At 42.9% G+C, this 20,309-nt stretch overlaps 1 protein-coding gene and 1 long non-coding RNA gene across 14 annotated transcripts in view; one reads left to right on the top strand and one right to left on the bottom strand.

Moving 5' to 3' along the window:
- Nucleotides 1-5,427, bottom strand: part of NFIB (nuclear factor I B) — a 236,558-nt gene extending 231,131 nt beyond the window's left edge. For 2 of the 11 annotated variants that reach the window (XM_082467955.1, XM_082467958.1), the window contains exon 1: nucleotides 4,142-5,417. In XM_082467955.1, coding sequence (XP_082324081.1) covers nucleotides 4,142-4,171 — 30 coding nt within the window. In that variant the 5' untranslated portion in view covers nucleotides 4,172-5,417. Of the gene's footprint in view, nucleotides 1-4,141 lie in introns of all 11 variants that reach the window. The other 9 variants (XM_082467949.1, XM_082467951.1, XM_082467953.1 and 6 more) reach the window with 8 other exon arrangements.
- The window catches only part of LOC309663683, a 43,029-nt gene continuing 27,395 nt past the window's right edge, over nucleotides 4,676-20,309 (top strand). Inside the window, exons 1-2 of one of the 3 annotated variants that reach the window (XR_014265401.1) lie at nucleotides 4,676-4,751; nucleotides 7,819-7,944. This is a non-coding gene — a long non-coding RNA (uncharacterized lncRNA). Of the gene's footprint in view, nucleotides 4,752-6,301; nucleotides 6,479-7,818; nucleotides 7,945-20,309 lie in introns of those variants that run through there. The other 2 variants (XR_014265402.1, XR_014265403.1) reach the window with 2 other exon arrangements.

Raw genomic sequence — 20,309 nt, forward strand, 5'->3', positions numbered from 1 at the left:
TTAACATATTGCTGTAAAATGTTTCTAGAGCAGAATAAACCTAAATCAAAATTTTATAACAATACAGAATGTAGATGATTACATCACAGCATGAGGCATAACCAAATGCCATAGAGGAAATCATTAAACCGATCAGTAGTTTCCAGCAGAGATTTGAACAATTCAGTTACTATGCGAGCACATTAAACTAGGCCATGGAAAGAGTTAAACCACAATCTGTTCTTTGTGTGGGAAGGCAGCCCTGCTCACAGCAACCACAGCCCATGATAAGACCTCCCTATCTCCATATACTTTCTGATGCCATGCTTTCAGCATTCACTGTAACTACAAAAACTTTGTTTATCCCCCTTAGAAATATATGCAAAAGGAAACCCTGCTCAAGGAGATGTGGACTCAAACATGCTTTGGGAACTCACTTCCTATATTCTGACTTTAACTATGATTTATTGATATGATCAAAAAACATACATATATACTCATGAACTAAAAACTTGAGATGTAAAGAGTACATGGGGGCGGGAGGAGCTTTGCCTCACTCACTTTACCCTTGCCATACTTTTAAAAATACGATATTATTTTAACAGATATTAAGCAATGTGTTAACTTCTAAGTACTTTTATCCTTAAGTACTATGTTCAGTAACATTTCATTTTCCTATAAAGACATCAAACATACTTTGATTAAATTTGTTTGAGCTTCCAATCATCTATCATGTAACAGATCTCAAAATTTTAATAACTTATTTAAACAATCAAAATGCAAATTTGAGGGCTGAATTTGGAATTTCTTAGCAAATGCACACAAAACAATGTTTTTTAAGGCTGCCTTGAGTTTGTTGCCAATGCTGCCAAGTAATGTTTTAAAACATACTTTTTTCCTATTGATAAATAGAAGTAGCAAACTTTCTCAGTCCACAGTTGCCTTATAAATATCTTTCAGGGCTTTACTGTTATGTGAATTCCTTTCAAGCAAAACACTTACTTCTGACATGGAGACATAGCCTCAAAAAAGTGATAAGTAGAGATTTTCAGCAAGTCACATATATTTCTGTGTTAACATGACTAAAATATCATCTCCCAAGTATGACTGTTTTCTAATGCTGTTATATTTTTAGTGATTCTGAATGATATGAATATGGAGCATAGTAAATTGTCTTCATCAAAAAAAAAAGTGATTAAGGTATTCAGATGTCCTAATCAATAGATTATCACAATAATACTTTAAACAACTATGAAAATTATTTTTTAAGAAAGCATGTAAATGACCTAAGATCTAATGGCTCTATGCTAAGGTAATATGCCACCTTGCTCTCTCAGAATTTTTATTAAAACACGTTGGCATTCAGTAATGCCAATTCTTTCTCTTTTTAAACTTCCTTTAGTTGAACTAGATTGATAAAATAAATAACCTAGTTACAAATTTCAAATATAAAAGTAAACAGTCCTAATTCTACTGGAAATATTTCTTCTTCTTCACAGAAACAGTGGTCTCCATGAAAGGGATGGAAAATTAGACCAATATAGAGGCGGAAGAGTAAATACTAGATGTTCTTGGAGCACTGCTATATAACAGTAAACCATTTTTTTAAATGTACCTTAAGAACTTGAGAAACAGTGAAAGAAAAAAAAATTCAATGCAATCATTCCAAGTGAAAGTTATACTATTAAGGATTTACATTATTTTTAGAAAAAGCAAATACAAAATCATATAGGATGGTTCTTAATTTTCTTTTTACATCTGATTTATACTGATACATAAATACAGATTTATATCCATGTACTGATACTTTTGAATAACACTTCGATAAATATCAACTTTAACTGTAGCTCCTTCTGAAAATTCTTTCTAAAACCTAGATATCCTTTTGTGACAACTGAAACACTTAGTAAAGTTTTCAATCAATTAAGAATGTTTCTCTATTTTGTATTTACATATCCTAAAAAATGTTTTGCTGCAGCTATTAGGCTCTTGTAATACAAAACTAAACTACTGGTCTGATAATCAAAGTAACACCGTTAATGTTACTTTTGCAACACCTTACACTACCTATAAAGTCACACAGATATTAAAGTGAGAATTCTAAAGCTAAAATTTCTTCTCTAGTCTAGACCTTAAATCCCCAAAACAGTTTCAATACGTCAACTTAGATTTACATTATTAAAACAGTAGAGAATATCAGTCACCATGAATTAGTGTTGGTAAGCATGCACCCTTGAATACTAATGTGATAGCTGAATGACTATGCTGTATATGCTCCTAATATTCCATATGTCACGATGCTACAATATTATTTTTAACTTACACAAATTTAGATAAAGCTAGTGACTTTTCAATACATATTTAGAGGAAACCGAAAATGCAATGTAATCGCTAGCAATGTTTCTGAAAAGCCGATGCTGGAAATATGAACTAATATAGAAAAGCAATCCTTTACATGAGAGTAAGTGGTACAGCACTTTGCAAGTGAAAACCTTATCTCAATTTGTTTTATTTGAACTATGCTTCAATAATGTAAAAATAATGTCAAATGGATGTGGTTTACCAGAAAGAGAGAAAAAAATCCTGCTGATGGGTAATATGAAAGGTAACTTTTGCAGCTGAAGGCAATTCGTTATACCTGAAACAGTTTCATCATCATATTTATTGGCCATTATTCACAGCCTTAAAAATACAAATAGCTCAGCAACTCATTTTTCCAGTTTTGTTAAATTAAAGTGCACGTTTACTTGCTGAAAATAGCCATATCTAAGTTAATCATACTCAGATGCCAAACAAAATATAAACAATAAAAAATGTGTCAGCCAAAAAGCTACAGGACTGTATCCAATCACTGAATAAGCCTTATCATTGTTTTCATCTTCATTCACAATTTATGAATGCCTCAGTCCTTTTGAATCACAATGGCTTCTAATTGTCATACAATTGAAACCTTAATCATTTGTTCATCAGAAAAATGCATCATCATGATACTGGATTTTTAAAAAATTGTAACACACCTTAGACTAGGCGACACTTCTTCAACTGTTTAGTTTTTAAGCCAATGTCAAAGAAAATGGTTCTCAATTACTAATCGTGACATATCCTCCTAAAAGCTGAAGTCAACTGCCCCATACCTTTAGAGGTTTAAAATACTGCTTCAAATAACAACTCTGGGCTAAGATATTTAGTCAGCTCGTCAGTTGGTTAGTTAGCTGGGCAGCGATGAAAGATGCCCCCAGGTAAGTCTGTTTGGTCTCGGCACTTTACCATTTGACCGACCGGTTTAAAATTATATAAATTGTGTTCCTGCAAAAGTATAAAGCCACTATTTTATTTCATAACACTGTTCCTAAAGTCTTAGGACAATTTTCAGAGTAAAAAAAATTTAAATGACCTTACTTTCGAGCATTTCTTTCTGTCCTACGCCCAAATATCTTCAAAGGAACAGGTCTCCACAAAATGAACATGTTTTAAAAGTCCTTAACTTTCACCACGACCAACTAACTCGACTCCACGTACAGACCGCCTTTGTGGCGTGGTCACTGGAAACCTCAAAGTGCGGATCGCGATGGACCTGGGTTTCAGATCCCCAAATTAAGCAAAGGAATGGGCCCCCGGACCACAACCTCCGACTCGCTTCGTCTCCCGCCCACTGCCTGCAGCGGAGTCCAGAGGCGCCCACAAGGACTCCTACTGGAGTCCCGTCGCCCAAGTTCACCGGTTGTTTATAAGGGATCAGTCCTCCCCTAAAGCTCCTCTAAAGCCGGAGTCCGCCTCGGCGCGCAAGCGAGGCGGCGGGCACCCTGGGCAGGGGTACAGCAGGCACTAGTGGGGCCGCGCGCGGGCTAGCGCTTGCGGGCCCGGGCCCTGCCCATCCCCGGCGGCCTCGCCCGGCCCAGCCGCCCTGGCAGGGCGCGGGCGCCCGCTCTCCGTGCCCAGGACGCTGGGCTCGGCGCGCGCGGTGGCCGTGGTCTAGGGGCCGCGCGCCGGCTCCCGCGCCGCCCTGCAAACCCCGCCGCAACTCCCGGCCACTTCTTCTGAGGGGAACCGGGGTGTGCGGAGGTTAACTAAAGCATTAATTGTCCGCAGACGAGAGCAGCAAAACAAAACAAAGGCATTTCGGGCTAGAGAGAAAGCTCGAGAAAGTGACCGAGGCATGTACCTGAGTGAGACAGATGGGAGAATACATCATGACTTCGCCTTAAAACGCACTTTCCCGGAGATGCCCAAGAAAATCTTCGAGAAGCAAGAATTTCATCTATTCATTTTACAGTCATCTGAGCCCCGCGATGCGATCAATCAGGACGGGGCTCTGCGCTGGATCACCGCAACTTCACAACAAACCCAGTCCTCCTTAAATAGCCAAAGATTCAAGTTCACTCGGCGTGCTAGATTTCCCGGGGTGAAATCCAATCTACACTTTTAACCCTCCTGCAGTCCGAGCGCGCTGGCCGTGCTCGCCGAGGCCGCCGCCGCCGCCGGTGTTGGCTGCTTTTCGCCTGGGTTTGGGGATTTGTTTTCTGTTTTGCAGTTGTTGTTTTTGTTGGGGGCTAGGGGGTGCGCGAAGATTCGGTGTGGGTTGGATTGGGGTGGTGGTTGGTGGTGAAATGCTTTTTTAAAAAAGGCGGGGAGGGGGGCGCAGGAGAGAGGGCGGGAGGGAGAGCGAGGAGAATGTGTCACCGCGCTGGGAAAGTTCAAGGTTACGGCCCCGAGCACTGCGGCAGGATCCCGGAGTGGCGACCGCAGGCGAAACTTTGCCGCGAGCCGACCATGTGTGTGCGCGAGGGGGAGCGTGAGCGAGTGCGCGCGGGTGGCGGGGCACGCGCGGGAGAGGGCCGGGGTGGGGGCGGGGTGGGGTGGGGGAGCCGGGAGAGGCCGGGGTGAGGGAGGGGGCGCGAGCGCAGGTCTCCCGGGCGGAAGAGGCTCGCGGCGCGCGGTCCCCGGCTGCAGCCGCCGCTGCCCGCGCCGACTCCTCCACGCCCGGCTGCCCTCCCGCGCGCCTCGCCCCGCGTCTGACCCGGCCGAGCGAGGAGGCTGCTGCTGCCGCCGCCGCCGCCCAGACGGATCGGAACGCGCTCCTGAAAAATCCCAAACGATAAATCCCGCTCTCCCGCTCGGCTCCAAACTCCTCTCTTTTCTGCTCTGGGCTCTTTTTTCCCCTCCCTCTCTCGCTTTCTTTCGTTGCAAAACTTGGAAGTTGAAAAATTCACCGGTTCCACCCTCCGGACCCCGGTCGAGCTCTCTCCAAATCAGACTTAAGGATTGTTTTATTATTTAATTACACAATCATCGCTTTACTCCTCCTCCTGCAAACGCGCATTCCTTTTGCACCAGCCTCTCCACACCCCCCGCCCCCCACCTTTCTCCTCCTCCTCCTCTTGCTTCTCTCTCTCTCTCTCTCTCATTTGTTAAAGCTCTCATACCACTGCAACAGCACCACGACTTTTTTTTATTATTTTAAATAGATCTTCTTTCCGCCCTTTGGGCAAGTCCCGCATCCCCCCCCCACCACCACGTACACACCCCTCGAAAACCCGCCCTGGAAGAGGTATTTCGGTGCTCGCTGCGGACTCTTTAAACCGCGGGAACCTCCGAGTGGGAGAAGCACTGAGCCGGACTGGGCCGGAGAAAGGAACGAATGGAAAATTCCCTCACACCCAGGCCGCCCCGGGGCCCAGGCTGGGGCGCCGACTCTCGCACCCCGGGCGGGCGCGGTCCGCAGCGCCCGCCGGCTGAAGGGAGGAGGGGGAGGCCGGGGAGGCGGGGGCCTGAGCGAACTTGGGCTCAAGTAGTTGGGGCGGGCCGGCGCGGATGGGGGCGGGGCCCTCCGGGGTCTCCCTTGCGCAGGCCCGCGTCCCGGGGCAGCTCCGCAGAAGCGGTGCGCCTCGCCGCGGTTTGCCGCCTTCCTTGGCGGTGCCCGGTGCACGTGGCCTCGCTCGGAGCGGGAGGTCCGGGCCGAGCTGCCGCCGCCGCCGCCGCCTCCGGCGCCTCCTCCTCCTATTCCTCCTCCTCCCGCGGCTTGCTCCGCTCTTTTCCTCCTGCAGCCCCTCTGGCTCGCTCCCAATCCCCACCCCCCCCCCCCCCGGGGCCCGGGGCGCCGGCGGAAAGCGGCTCCCGCCCCGCCTGGGTGCAGGCAGGGCGGGGCCGCGGCGCGCCCGGGGCTGCGGGGCGGGCGGGCGGGTGGGCGCGCGCGCGCGAGCGAGATGCGTGTGCCGCTCCAGCCCTGCAGAGGCGGCCGCGCCCGCCAAGCTCCCGCGCGAAGCCCCGCCCCCACCCCGCCGCGAGCCGCGGGCCCCGAGTGAATGAACTTGATTTCGGATATTTGGAGGCCGGCGGTTTGCCTTGCACCCTTTCTGCGCGCGCGCGCGCGCACGGGCACTGGCACACACAGACACACACTCTCACATACACACCCCGCCCCCCAAATTCCGGTTTTCGGCCAGGGGTGGGTGGGGAAGAGGTGGAAGCAAAAGCTGTGCAGACAATGGAGAGAGGAAAAGTGAGTGCCAGGGGCTCCGCGTCTACCTAGCCGGGGGCCGCGGAGAGGACTCGACGGCCCCAGCCCCGGGGCGGGGCCACCCCCACCTCCAGCTGTGCTCTGATTTCCCTTTCCTCTTCTCCTCGCTTCCCCCCTCTCGATTTTTCCCCTTAACTTTCTCCTCTCTCTGTGTCTCTCCGGCTCCTGCCCACCTCCCCCCACCCCTTTATCCCCCCCTCCCGAGGACCCTAAGGAACCAGTGACTTTTTCCTTCAGCAAGTGGGAGTTATCCACATCAAGCATTTCACAACGACACATCAAGAAAAGTAGGCAGGTTCAAGTCAACCATGAAATGGTCACTTTTTAACCCCGTCCTGTCCTCATTAGGGAAATGCTCAAACACAGTCCGTTTTCAAAGAGCACTCTTAATGAGGCGAGCCTGCCAAGTCCACCAGCTGCAGCCCCCGTAAACCAAGAGCCCAAAGAAAAAAAGCACTGGGGAAAGAGGGGGAGTTGAGGAGGCCAGGGGTGGAGGTGGGGGGAGCGTTGGTTCTGGGAAGACAGGTAAAGTCGGGGAAATTTAGCGAACTCTCCCGAGTTAACCCTTTAGGGCACACACCAGCGGGAGCGGCCTCCCTGCTCCCCCGGAGGCAAATCCTCCAGTCAGGTCTCTGACAACGTTAATTTCCTTTGTGTGGGTCATTTCTTCTTTTTTGAAAAACCAGGATAAAGTTGATCGTCTTTATAGATGAAAGAAATGAGGTGACAGTCCGGGTTATAAATACTCATTTCTCTCTCAGAAATTTTTAGGCGATCTCATGCTAGATTTGCAAAAAAAAAAAAAAAATTCCCAAAGCATCACTTTGTATTGCACATTATGCTGCATCCCTTTTCTCACCCTCATACCAGAGTCTGAGGGGAGGGGGGCGGGGAAGCGCTACTGATAATACCAGCTTTAACTACTGGAGTTTCCCTTTGAACAAATATTCAATTTAACCGGAGTTAATTTACCATAAAAGACATTCCCCTTGGCACGAATGCACTCCTGTCCTTGAACACACCTCTTTGAATGCCTGAACTCGTACAGAAGCCATTATTTCGGGGTCTCTTTAAAAATCAAGCGCCCATCTCTCTCTTTCTCTCCCTCCCTCTCTACTTCCCTCCCTCCTCACCACACCACCCCCAGTGAAATCCTGGCACCCAGAGAGAGCTTCGTTCAGCCAGAGATCCTAGAACGAGCCGCTGTCCCCTAGCAAAAGAGGCCCAGCGCTGAGCCCTGGGCAAGTGTCTGCAGGCAACGCTACTCCTCCTCCCTTATTAGTTTCCCTTACCAACAGAAACGGTTTCCTCTTGCCACCCAGACTAGGTCGCATCCCAAAGTTTCTCACAAGCTTAAAAAAGAAAAACGAAAAATTGACAACTCTTACACAGAAGAGTCCACAAAAGCTGCAGCAGCGCCAGGGGTGGAGAAACAGCGACAGACCCAGGTAAGACCCCAGAGAAGTGAAGATGTCCGGGGCCTCCCAGGCCTATCACTGAGGGGTTCAAATCTCTCCCTGTTTGTAGGGCACTTATGGTTGGGCACAGTTGGATGAGCATGGGGGATGCTTGGTAGTTGGCGGTTTGGATCTGTTTCCGAGAAAAAGGGAAATAAGAAAGGAGTAATGGTGAGGAGGGGAAAACTAAAAGGGAGGAAAGAATGGACAACAGAGACATCCGGAGTGGCTTATGGGGTGCTCATTTGATATGGCTTTGACTGTCCTCTCAGGCCTTGGAGCCATGGGCGGGATGGCTGACCCCCCACCCCCACCCCCAGAACACTACTTCTTGTACAGCTAATGCCAAGGCCACTGCAGGTCTTCCCAGGATGAACTCTAAGAGAGGCTTCTGGAAAGAGGAGCTGATGGATTGGGGTGTGTGGAACATCTGTCTTCTCTCAGCAGGACCCTTCACTATCTGTGGTTTGAGAAATGCCAATCTTTTAAATCCCAGGTAAAAGAGCAGAGAGAAGGAAGTGAGAAAGTATATACGGTATTTTAGCCACTTTCCCTTTTACCCAGCATTTCTGTGCCATGGTATTAAGAGTGGTTTTAAAGTATCTCTGAAAAGCTTCTCATACTATCAAAGTGGGCCAAACACTTTTTAGACTGGTACTTACCTCTCCTAAACTGCCTTTCTTCTCTCTCTCACTCACTGAAAGAGTTAAAGCGAGTCAATTTCATTCACCCCAAAATCTGTCTGGAAGAAAGAAGTGAAAGGCTTCTGCAGCAACAGGAAAATCTGATATTTCAGAATCCCTAAAGACCTCCTCCCTAGATCACCTATTCCCTGCCACCTTATAGGGAGAAAAGTTTCTTTTCTGACAGATAGTTTATTAATTTCAAGAAGTGCTGGAGTGTCTGTGCTTCAGGTGACTGGATTTTTCAAAACTCAATTGTATATTTGAAAAAGTAAGCAGTATTACCCAATTGGAGCCTTTCATTGACCTCCAGAGAGGAGCTTAACATCTCAAGGGTCTTCTAATATTGATTTTCTTTTAACCTTCTCCCTTCTAAAGAAATTCAGTGACAAGTTGTGAATCCTGGGCAGTTTAGGGAAAGGTTCTTGGAGCTTAACAAAGCTGTCATTTTCAATACACCCAGATGACTTTTTTTTTTTTTTTTTTTTTTTAGCTCTTGCATGTGATTAGAGGGGAGGCTCAACTATTCCACACACCCTGGCTGCATGGCCAGTATCAATATTTTAAAACTAAATACAAAAGAGACAGATGACCTCCTGACCCCAGGAAACAGGCCTGCAAGACTGCAAGTATCCACTACACCATGCCCAGGGACCTTTTCTTCTTCCAAATGAACCATAAAAATCATACACGTGTAGCCTGTAAAACACAATTTTATATCCACAAGCAAGAACATCAAAAATCCACTCAACAATGCATATATAAACAACCAACAAGTACTGAAATTGTCTGCACTTGATGGGAATTGCAAAATCATGCCCAGCTCTCTCAGCCCTTAAACTACTACTGTCAAATTAGGGGAGCAATTTTTCCCTACTAGAAAATTCACAACCGGTTAGCTTCCCCAAGCCCCATTGCCAGCACTTTGCCTTTCACTGAAATGAATAAATAACCGTGGACTTTTTTCCCATCCTCTGGGAGCTGTTTGGTGTCCCCTGAGGACAAAACTAAATGAGAAAAATGACGCTGTTAATAATGTCGCTGCTGAAATGCCTGTACTCGACTGTTTAAAAAAAATACCATCCCACTAAGTGTGCCTACATTTCGGGCACATTTACAAGCCACCACTGAATCTGAACACAGACTGGCCAGCATTAAGATTAGCTGGTTTCCACTTCTGTACAGAAATGAGGCTAGTTCATCAACAGAGAGTCCCAACTTCTGAAGACATTTGCTTTCCGGGATTACAATGTCAGCAGTTGCCCTGTAATTTTTGCATGATTTATTTTAAACTTTGAAAATCATGGTAATAATTGCCTTGCTTCACTCACAATACTTCAAAAGTTATAGGCACTTTCACATACAGTCTTCTTTGCTGATCCTGTGAGAGTTGTAGCAATTGTCCTTTTTCAAGATAGCTGACCTTTAAAGTAAAACTATACTCTCATTTTATTTCTACATGTAAATTGGCTTCTGTTACCCATCTACATGTGCCTCTGTGACATGAAAACAGATCACTTTTAAAGATCTGTTTAGAAAGCTTCATCCAGAATGGCTAAGTCGTCTTTACATTCTGCATTAAGTGTAGAAAGTGCGTTGCAAACCAACTCAAACTTTCTGCACCCCTTTCTCTCATTCTTTCCTTGAAAACTGCCTTTCTGTTTCAAAACCAAAACAATGCATAACAACAGGACTGTGCATTTTAACTTTCAAAATAAAATTTAGCCAACAATTGCATAATTACAAAGATAGAAGACAGTTGGGCCTATACAAAATACATATTGATATTTAAGTAAACTTTATCTCTGAAATATATCTGAAAAAAATTTACAATACACAGTTAATAAATTCCAAAGCAATAATATTGCCAAATTGTGTGATGTCACAAACTCTGAAAGCAAAGTTACAGATGTTCGTGACATTACATTCACCAGTAATTATACTGCTGCTCAGTCTGACCATCTTAAAATTAAATGGATGCCTCTGTCTACTAAAGAATAAAAGGAATTTATTTTGGACATCAAACAATGAAACTGTCACCATTTATTGTACGAAACACTCAGCTAATCAATTTCCTATTAAAACAGCTTTCAACAATACTCAGCTTTAAAATTCATCAGGGCCAGTAAAAACCTTTTGCCAGTGCACAAGAATGCAGTCCCAACCACGGACGATAATTACCCTTCTAATACTTTTATTGCCCAAGCACTTTTTCCTGTGCTCCCCATCAGTTAGGCAGGAATCTGCAGTATAGTGTATCAGTGAGTTGGAGTGCTTGACCTTTGCCCACATATGATTTAATAGGGACTTTTCAGCACTGGAGCTTTCTCCATCTCTCATACCATTAAATGAAAACATCAAACCTCAGATGTAAAACTGGAAACCACAACGTTTTGTGTTTCACAACTCTTTGCAGTTTTTACTTAGGCTGCTTAAAGGTCAGCTTCTTCGCCTCACAGTGCTCTCCCCCATACAGTAAATGTACTCAAAAGTCACACTAATTCTCATTTTGATTAAATCTTGAACTCCCCAGTCAGATACACACATTCATCCTGCTTATTTACATTTGCATTCTTTTCTAACCACATAAGCATGTGTGTATGACTTTCTGGATTTATTCCATTTTAGGGCTGATTTAAATATCTGTTCAAGTATGGGTTCACAAGTTAACTTTTTCCCGCCCGTTGGAAAGTTAAAATTACAAAGGATGGTGTTATAGGATCCTGTCAAAGAAAGTTAGAGTTAATCTTGTGTATTTTGGCGCCTTTTCCCTGCCAGCTACTGTACTTGGTGGGGGGGAGTGGGTTGGAGATCTTGTCTGTCCCATCTCAAGTTCAATGGCAGTTCTACTAACTCCAGGAGAAGATGGCCATGTTCACAGCACTAATAATAATTCCAATCACGCCACTTCGGCATTTTGTGTCAAAGTCGAAACTGGCTTCCCCGCCCCCTTCAACCTGAAAGCTGCCAAGTCCTCACACACTCCGCATTCAACCACAACTTAATGGATGGGATATTGTGCATTAAAATGTGTTCCAGACATACTGGCGAAGAGAGGACAAGGAAAAAGGGAGACAGACACACACACACAGTTAGGCAGAAGGGAAAAAATCCTAGAGCAAAAACAGCAGGGCAGGGGAAAAAAATTATTAACAGGAGCGGGAAGAAATCCATCATAATCTTTTTTTTTTTTTTTTAAGGGAGGGGGAGAGTGGGAAGAGGGCTAACAATTCTGTCCTGCCACTTCAGGAACAAGGGGCTAGGGGTAACTAAACTTTAAAATGAAGATTGATTTTAAAAACTCCAGTACACCAGAGCTAAATAAAGACACTTTTAAGTGAGCATATGTAACAAATCTGTGCATATTCACCTTAAAGAGAAGAAAAATGCTCCAAAAAGAGAGAATGGGCTATAAGGTACAACTAAAGTATCATTTGTACAGTAAATTTTTCCATCATGGGGGAGAAGGGGGGGGGAGTAGGGAGTTGAAGCAGGAAAAATGCTACATTTCACACTGTTTTGGACTCACAATGTTATCCACTGATTCTCGCCATAAAAGTGTGACATATACACTAAAGTTGCCAAAGCTTAAAAAAAAAAAAAAAAAAGCATTAAGGCTGGAAATCCAACACTATAGCTCAACTTGTAAAGAAGAAATGACATTTAGGTAAAGTCTCTTTACAATGTACAAACAGTAAAAAATCTGTGTCTGGGGATAGAAGGGGATGCAAGGGACAAACAAGACAAGCAAATAAAACCCGTCATTTCAAAGCCACATACCACCGCATTCTATTACGTTAAATAAAAGAGATGTTGAGTCTGTAACAGAACCCTGGGCCGCTGACTTCACGTATCTGAGGTACAGATTTGTGGACTTTCTCAAGGGTTGTTTTGGTGTCGCTTATTGTATTTATTAATAGTTTTTATTTTAAAGCGCAATCCAAGAGGTACTCTCTTACTTTTGTTTTTAATTATTATTTCTGCAATGCCATAGTTCTTGGCCCAAGGAAGAAAAGGCGGCAAAAGTCAAGTCTAAAAGCAGGCAGCCCCTCAGCCTGTCTGAGTATCCAGTTTTGCTTTCTCTCACTTGCAGAAGACCGTTTCTCGAGGTAGACTTGAAAGCCGTGCAGAGTGCTGTCTGTGTGTGTGCGCGCGCGCGTGTGTTTGGTGGGTTTTATTGTTTTAGCAGGGCTGCTCTGGAGCTGGGGGCTGCCTCCCCGCCCGCGTCCGGGCTCCGGGCGGGCTAGGCAGATGCAGCCGGCGCGGCCGCGGGGTCGCGCGTTCGCCCCTTCCCCGCCCTGGGATCGGCCGGGCCGGCGGCGGGGCTGCCCCGGACCGCGGCCACCCGCGCACCCTTTCCGCACCCCGCCCGTGCTCCGCCGCCGGCGCCGCCGCCTCCCCAGCTTTCTCTTTCTCCGGCCCACCTCCCGTCCGGCCCCGCCCCGACCCGACCGGCCCGGCGCGCGGGAAGCGCGGCTCTTCGCTTCCGCCTGGCGGCGGGAAGGAAACCGAAAGGAGGAGCCGGGGGCGGGCGCGCGGCGATGCATATTCATCAGGGCGCCCGAGGCGGCGGAGGCGGGAGCGGGCCCGAGTGGGTGTGGCGGGCAGCCCGGCGCGGGGGCTCCTCGCGAGTGGCGGCTCCGCTCTTTGTGCCGCCCGGGCGGGGCCGGAGCGCGGCGAGGGAGTGCGGCGCCGCCTGCCTGCGGGGCTGCCGGGCTCCGCGCGCCTTTGTGCTACCGCGCTCGGGGGCCTCCCCGCGGGCGTGCGCGAGAGCGGAGCCGGGCAGAGCAGCCGCGGGAGACGCATCACCAAATGATAATAACGAGCACGGGATTGGTGCTCTTCCCTACTTGCCGCCACGTTTTCGGTCCCCTTCGCCAGGCCACGTTTGTTTGGGTGTAAAAGGAGTTCTGAAATGTACCTCACTGCGTAGCGTTATCATTTATAGGCATGCATGTGAATGTCAATAATTCAGGGGTAGGTGGAAGAAATAATCAGCCCCAAAGAAATATGCAACCCCTGGGTCCCCAAGAAGTAAACACTCTAGATGAGGTGTGGTAGCGGGCTCATGTTCATAAAGCTGTTTTGATTAATATTTTTTAAACTTAAATATATGTAGGTTTTTTGCTTAGTTTTCAAGTAATCCAGTCATTTGCATTTTAAGCATCTGTAGTGTGGTAACATAATGTTTAACGTTTAAACCAAGTTGTTATATAGCTCTGATTTAAAAATTAAGTATTAAATGTAAAAATACAGCACTCGCCCTAAATTTACTTAGTACTAACCCACATGTGTTTAGAAAAGATTTTATTACAGAGATCCTGACTAATTATGTAATTGCACAACAGGCAACAATAGCTTCAAATATCCTCTAAAAACCCTGTTCAATTATGTGATTACCAGTGGGACCGGAATAGCTCCCAATGAATTGTTCTTATCTTTCTACTAAATGTGAGCATGTCAGTATTTTAATCCCAATTATATTTACCCTCAAAGTCCAAGAGAACTTAAACAACATTGTTCAGGTTCTTTGTTCCTACAATACGCATTATAAAACAAAGAAGACATTTTGGCCTCATTATCCAAAAAAAAAAGTTTTTTTCTCCTGTACCAGGAGTGGGCACACACACATGTATACATGCATATATTACATACCTATAATATGTACATATTATGTAGCTGTTTGTGAATAGTATACATATCTCATTTCATGATAAGTGCAAAACTGAGAATTGGATTGACCCAACTGAGCTTTAGAAAATGCCAAACTTTAAAATGGGTTATTACCAGTTCCCAATTTCCTTTCAGAAAAAAAGTAACAAGTGTATATCTATATAGCTTTGGGAGGGAGATGAAGGATGGGGACACACACACACGTATGTATGTATCTCCACATTTAGCTATAACTTCCCAAGGAAAATTAATTTTTAACATCTATCTTGTTCCAAGTTAGGTAATTTTAACCACTCAGCTAGTATAGCTCTAATTCAGTATACCCAGGCAGTCAGTTCAAGTGGGTAACAAACAGATCTGTTTCCATTCTAGGATTTCCTAATAGTAGTTTCATGGTTCAGTAAATCACATTTAGCACTAACGAATCAAATATAAAATATGAAAATTCAATGTGGCTAAACTAAAATATATTATTTAGGGTGGTGGAGGGAGTGTTTAAGTGAGCAATGTTATCAAATTCTAAGACTTTTACAAGTGTGCCTCAGAAAGCTTCTTCTCTTATAATTATTTGACGTCCATAGCAGAGTTACCAATCCTTCCCAACATCTATTTCATGCAAAGGAGAAATGACGTTACAGAGAGAATCCAGTTTTCTTTAAGAAATATCCTAAGACACGAAATGGGAAAAGGAACAGGAAAGGGGAAAGGGAAGGATTTCCTGTGCTTCTGGTGATGACTTGAATGAATCTAGATTTAGTGTCACCTGTCAAAGAATTTCTTCCTAAGCATATTATTTAGTAATAGAATGTACCATTGTATGTTATGTTCAGCGTTTCATAGATTATTTTTTTATTTGCATGTCATTTGTTTCTTTTGACATGTGAAGCTTACAAGAGTACTTATTCGTATGTATACCGATCACTCTTCTGTCAAATACATACACATATTATAATTAAATGATACCCAAAGTTTATAAAATAAGGAGATTAATTTTCAACATGTCCTATAGAAATCGGTCTCACTAATTTGTAGTCACCTCAGCGGGTTGTTGCTCCTAAATCTTTTAATTGGCTAATGATCATGGTCTTCTAATCTACAACACTGGTTGATTTTCCAGTTTTCACATTTTTTGACATAAATAAATATGTAGAAATTCAATTCAGGAGTGTTTTAAAATAGATGCTTCTTTTAAAATTAAAATTATCTTGGTTAGAAGCCTTTCCTAATGTACTTAAGTTTCAATATCTTTTTACATTCAACTTTTTATAAATTATAATTATTCGTTTTAAAAAAATAAGGAGTATCTAACGTTACTTAGGCATTTTGGCCTTCTGATATCACTTCTAACTGAAGTGATTCCAGTAGAAAAGCTAATTTTTTTCTGCCTTTAGTTACAGGCACAATTCATTCCTTAGAACTTACTAGAAGATTCTCCACTACACTGAAACTCTGGATTTTCTTTTTTTTTCCTAAAGCCAATTAACTGGTAAAGCAGTTTCTGTATTTTTTTTCAAATTAAGAATTTTTTAGTGTACAAGCAACATCTGCGTGTGTTTATCTTTGAGAATAATCACAATATAATTATTTCTAAAAGGCATGCATTATTACAATGCTTTATGTAATAATTAAGTAATTCCTCTACCCCATCTCAACCAGTAATTTTCAGTCATTACCCCAAAGGTGTTTATTTTGTCTTATTTCTCTATTTCTCAAAAATATAGGAGGTGTGTTTTTATTTCTATTATTTTTTATGATTAAAGGGTACACACTAATTTATTAGATTATTTTATTTAGTCCATTATTGTACTAGCATTTGTGCAAATTTAGTGTATATAATAAAGATGGACTATTTAGAACTCAATACTAAATAAAACACAATACCATCTTTTAAAACAATTGAATGATTACGTTTTAGAATTAAAACTACGTAAGATATAAACCTGTGTAAACATTCATATTAAATATTACCTCTGGGAAATAGTTTCAATTATTTCTTAATTATTTTAAAAATATTTAGAGAGGCTTAAATTAGGACATTTATTGTATACAGTGCCAACTTCTGGCATTTTGTTGGCATTCCATAGCTGAGAGCTGTCTCCATACAAGTTTTATTGAGGAGAGGAGAATGGATATCTAGAATATTGTTGTGTAAGAGGGATACCCAAGTATAAATAACAACCTCTGGTGACTATTTTTATTTTTCATTGGTTACAGCCGTCTTTAGCTGTAATCCGTTATGCCTCTTCTTTAGACATTGACTGGGAAAATAAACAGTGTCTTTGCCACGAGACATAGTTGCTCATCATACAGAATTATATTTGTGGAAAAGACTTCAGGAGATTACCAGATAAGCCCTTGCAATGGGGTCAAAGCTCCACACTGCCCAGGACAGGCACACCAGGTCACTTTCTAACCATTGAGAGTATGGGTACAAAAATAAATATACACATGCAGTGTTCCTTCTTTCACTAACTGCACGCTGCACCTGTGCACACATATATCTGATGACATCTGCTAACATAGTAAATATCAAGTGGCCTGTAGTGTCATCAAAAATCTGAGATGGTGGTATGGCTCATAGCCTCCTCAACCCCAGGCTATGGTCTTGGTAAATTTCACAGGCTAAATAGAGACAGACTCAGACTCATTCTGTACATGAACCAGAGGTTTTCAAGGGCAGGTTAAGGTGGTTTACCCAAGGGGAAAAAAAAAAAGCCTCTAGTTATGACTCAGTGTGTGAAAAATCTGCTCTCTGATTCAATGGTGATAAATCAAGGATATCTCCCAGCTTCAAAAAAAGATCATTTTTATCTCAATTGTTATGAATTCTCAATTTCAAGGTTAAATTCTCAACCTTTCTTAGCCAGCATAAGTTTTTAAGACTTAATTTTTAAAAAAAACAAAAAACTATGAGCAATTAAATCTTCATAACTTGCTTACTCACTTTTATATAACCTTAGAATTTTAACCATCAAAATGTCCATGAAAAGAAAACAATAAATTTGAATGAATTTAAGCTGCAATGATGATTAAATGGAGCAAAGAAAAAGCAAAGTGTTTTCTCAAAAACTTTTCAGGATATTTTGTGCCATATATAAGTTTTCTGAAACAACAGAATCACTAAGGTATTTTTTTAACCATTTTCAAAAAACAGAAGCATCTGGCAATCCAGAAATCAGTGAGGCAACAGGATGCAAGAAAGCGCTAGACAGTCTACTGATCCTTCACTACAGTGCTGGCAAAGGACCATCCTGCTTTTTGCTCAGTGGGCCATTTTCAATGAGAAAGTGAAACTCAAGTCCCCTACATCCACATCCTGGGGGTGATTGTCCTCAGTGTCAAAGATTCTTCTTGACATATCTAGAACATGGTGGTATTATTTTAATTTGCCCACTACTAAAGAAGATCAATAACCACATTTTTGTGGATTTATTCCCCAACTAAGAAGGCCTAGATGCAGTCCAAGGAGTAGAGGAAAAATTCAATCTTTCTACAAACATGTATCACACGTTTAGTATGGGGCTGGGCACTACCCTGCAAGGATGGGTAGATTTTTAAGAATTTCTGCATTTATGATAAAAAGACCTTCCATTCCTTTGTGCTAATATTCTCCTCTAAATTTGTTTATAAGAAAGTAACTTTCCCAAGCTATCTTGGAAGCCTTCAGATAAACACATTATATAACAACCTTTGGTTTTCTGCTCACTTTACGGGTAGTTGATGTGGATTTATAGAATGAAAACAGTGTTGATAGAAAGCAAAGGAAAATGTAATTAGGGACAATAAGTTACCCTTCCCATCCCACCACCCAGTAAAAGCAAAAAAAAAAAAAAAAAGTCTTCTATAATATATTCAGAAGCCAAACTAACAAAGTTGGGAAACTTTTGATACCACTATACTTCATGAGGTGGGAAGTATTTTTATAAGTGACGGGGCGGCGGGGAGAAAGAACGGTGTTAAGTGGGAAATTTCAGGCACAAAGAGTCTGCCTATGTGCAACTAATACTGCCTGCTTTTTAACAAATTATTGTTTAAGGATGGTTGACAAGCAAATACAGAGGTCAGGACAGAAATATAAGTTTCCAGAACATACCTAATATCACTCTCCCTTTTTCTCCTCATGTCTGCTACCATTCTGAGCTGCCCTTAATATTTCTTTTATTTTTTCTTTTTTGTTATACAAACAACAAAAAAAGAGCAGAGATATTTTAAGTGAAAATTAACAAATATAAAGGATATCCACCTACAGTCCCATCACCTATAAATTTGTTTTGTTTGCACATATTCCAATCCAGTATTTGCTTACACACATGTAAACTGTTTGCGTGGTTATAATCTTAAGGTGGATAGAATTTTGTTTTGTACATTTCCACTTATTTACATTATTGACATTAGTGAAAGGACACAAAATTTAAAACGTTAAAACTAGAAGAGACTTCGGGACTTCTAGACAAGAGATAAAGAAACAAAACTGGCAACATCCTGTGTATTGCCCTGTCATGTTTTTAATGGTGGATTTCACTATCAACATATTAAAATTGGGATATTTTACTTGAAAATCCAAATATCCTGCTGCTCTTGAAAAAGTGGGAGGGGGGACACTTTGGGAATGAGTGCTGCACACAGGTTAGAGCAGAGCAGCTGCTGCCCCCGTTAGATGGGGCTTGGTCTCCACAGTCCCGATTACTCCCTGTCCCGTTACACCGGTTACCAACTCGCCTCTTCTTTCCCCGAGTTTACAACCCTGATCTACGCCAGATGCTCTTCTTCTGAATGAAAACGGGAAGACAAGTTTCAGAGGGGTAAAGTGACTTACTTAGGGCCACTAAGCTAAATATTAGCATTGCCCACATTGTAAAAGAGGCTGACTCTTTTACAGGACTCTAAACAAGCACCACGTGTATTCACGTTTATTTCCGAGCATGTGGGGAAGTGAGGTTCTGGGCACCAGTCCGATAACCTCACTAGAACTGCCTTGACCACAACCTCCTTTACAGACTGAAGTGTCCCAGGTTAGCCACCTTGAGACCTTTAGTTACAGGCACCTTTTTGCTCCAGATCATAATTAACATTTGATGTCCATAAGCCAGACACCTATACCCCCATAAATCCTGGCCCTGCTTGCCGTGACTCCTGTTCTTTCTCTCATTAAAAACAAAATATCAGAATGCAAGTGAAGGAAGCTGATCCCTTTATGGAGATAACATCCAATCTGCTGTTGTTGATAAAGGAACTACCTAATTAAAAAGTAAAATAAAAACTTTATGATATTCTTATCAGACCTACCTCATAGAGGCGTGATGATAATACCAATACCCTAGCAGACAACCACTGTCCTAGAAAATATAAAATTCCCATATCTGTACAGAGACTATATTTTCGGAATGTTAAACCGGGACACATGGTGCCACCAAGAATCTTTTTTAAATGAATTTAAGATTTTTGGAAAGTTTTACAAAAGTTTTAAAAAATGATTCATTGTTAGCTGTGGTTTAATAAATGGGCTTTATGACAAATAGTAAAAATATAGACCATCTAAGAATGCCTGGTCTCTATATCTATGTGGGCAATTCTTAGAAATTTGCCTAGAAAGTGGGACTTGATGGCAGTAACCACCGTGTTGGATTGCCATTAAGTGTCCCGTGCACTTTGCACTTGCTTGTAGTGCTTTGTTCTCCAGACAGAACACCTACTCTCTAGATTCTGCTCCCAAATGGAGAAGGACCTGAGAACACACAGACCACGTCATGGAGTCAACACAGTAAATAATTGAGAAGCTCCTGCATTATGTACTCGTTGAGTCTACAGTTACTCTCTTGGCAGGCACAGAAGTGGTCCATATTCAATCAGGCTGTAGGCTCATTCACAGAAGCGGTCTTTTTTTATTTTAATTTCTATTTTTTATTGGAGTATAGTTGATTTACAATGGTGTGTTAGTTTCAGGTGTACAGCAAAGTGATTCAGTTATACATATACATATATCCATTCTTTTTCAGATTC

Source organism: Balaenoptera physalus, assembly GCF_965194825.1.
Source record: "Balaenoptera physalus genome assembly, chromosome: 7".
Lineage (NCBI taxonomy): Eukaryota > Metazoa > Chordata > Mammalia > Artiodactyla > Balaenopteridae > Balaenoptera > Balaenoptera physalus.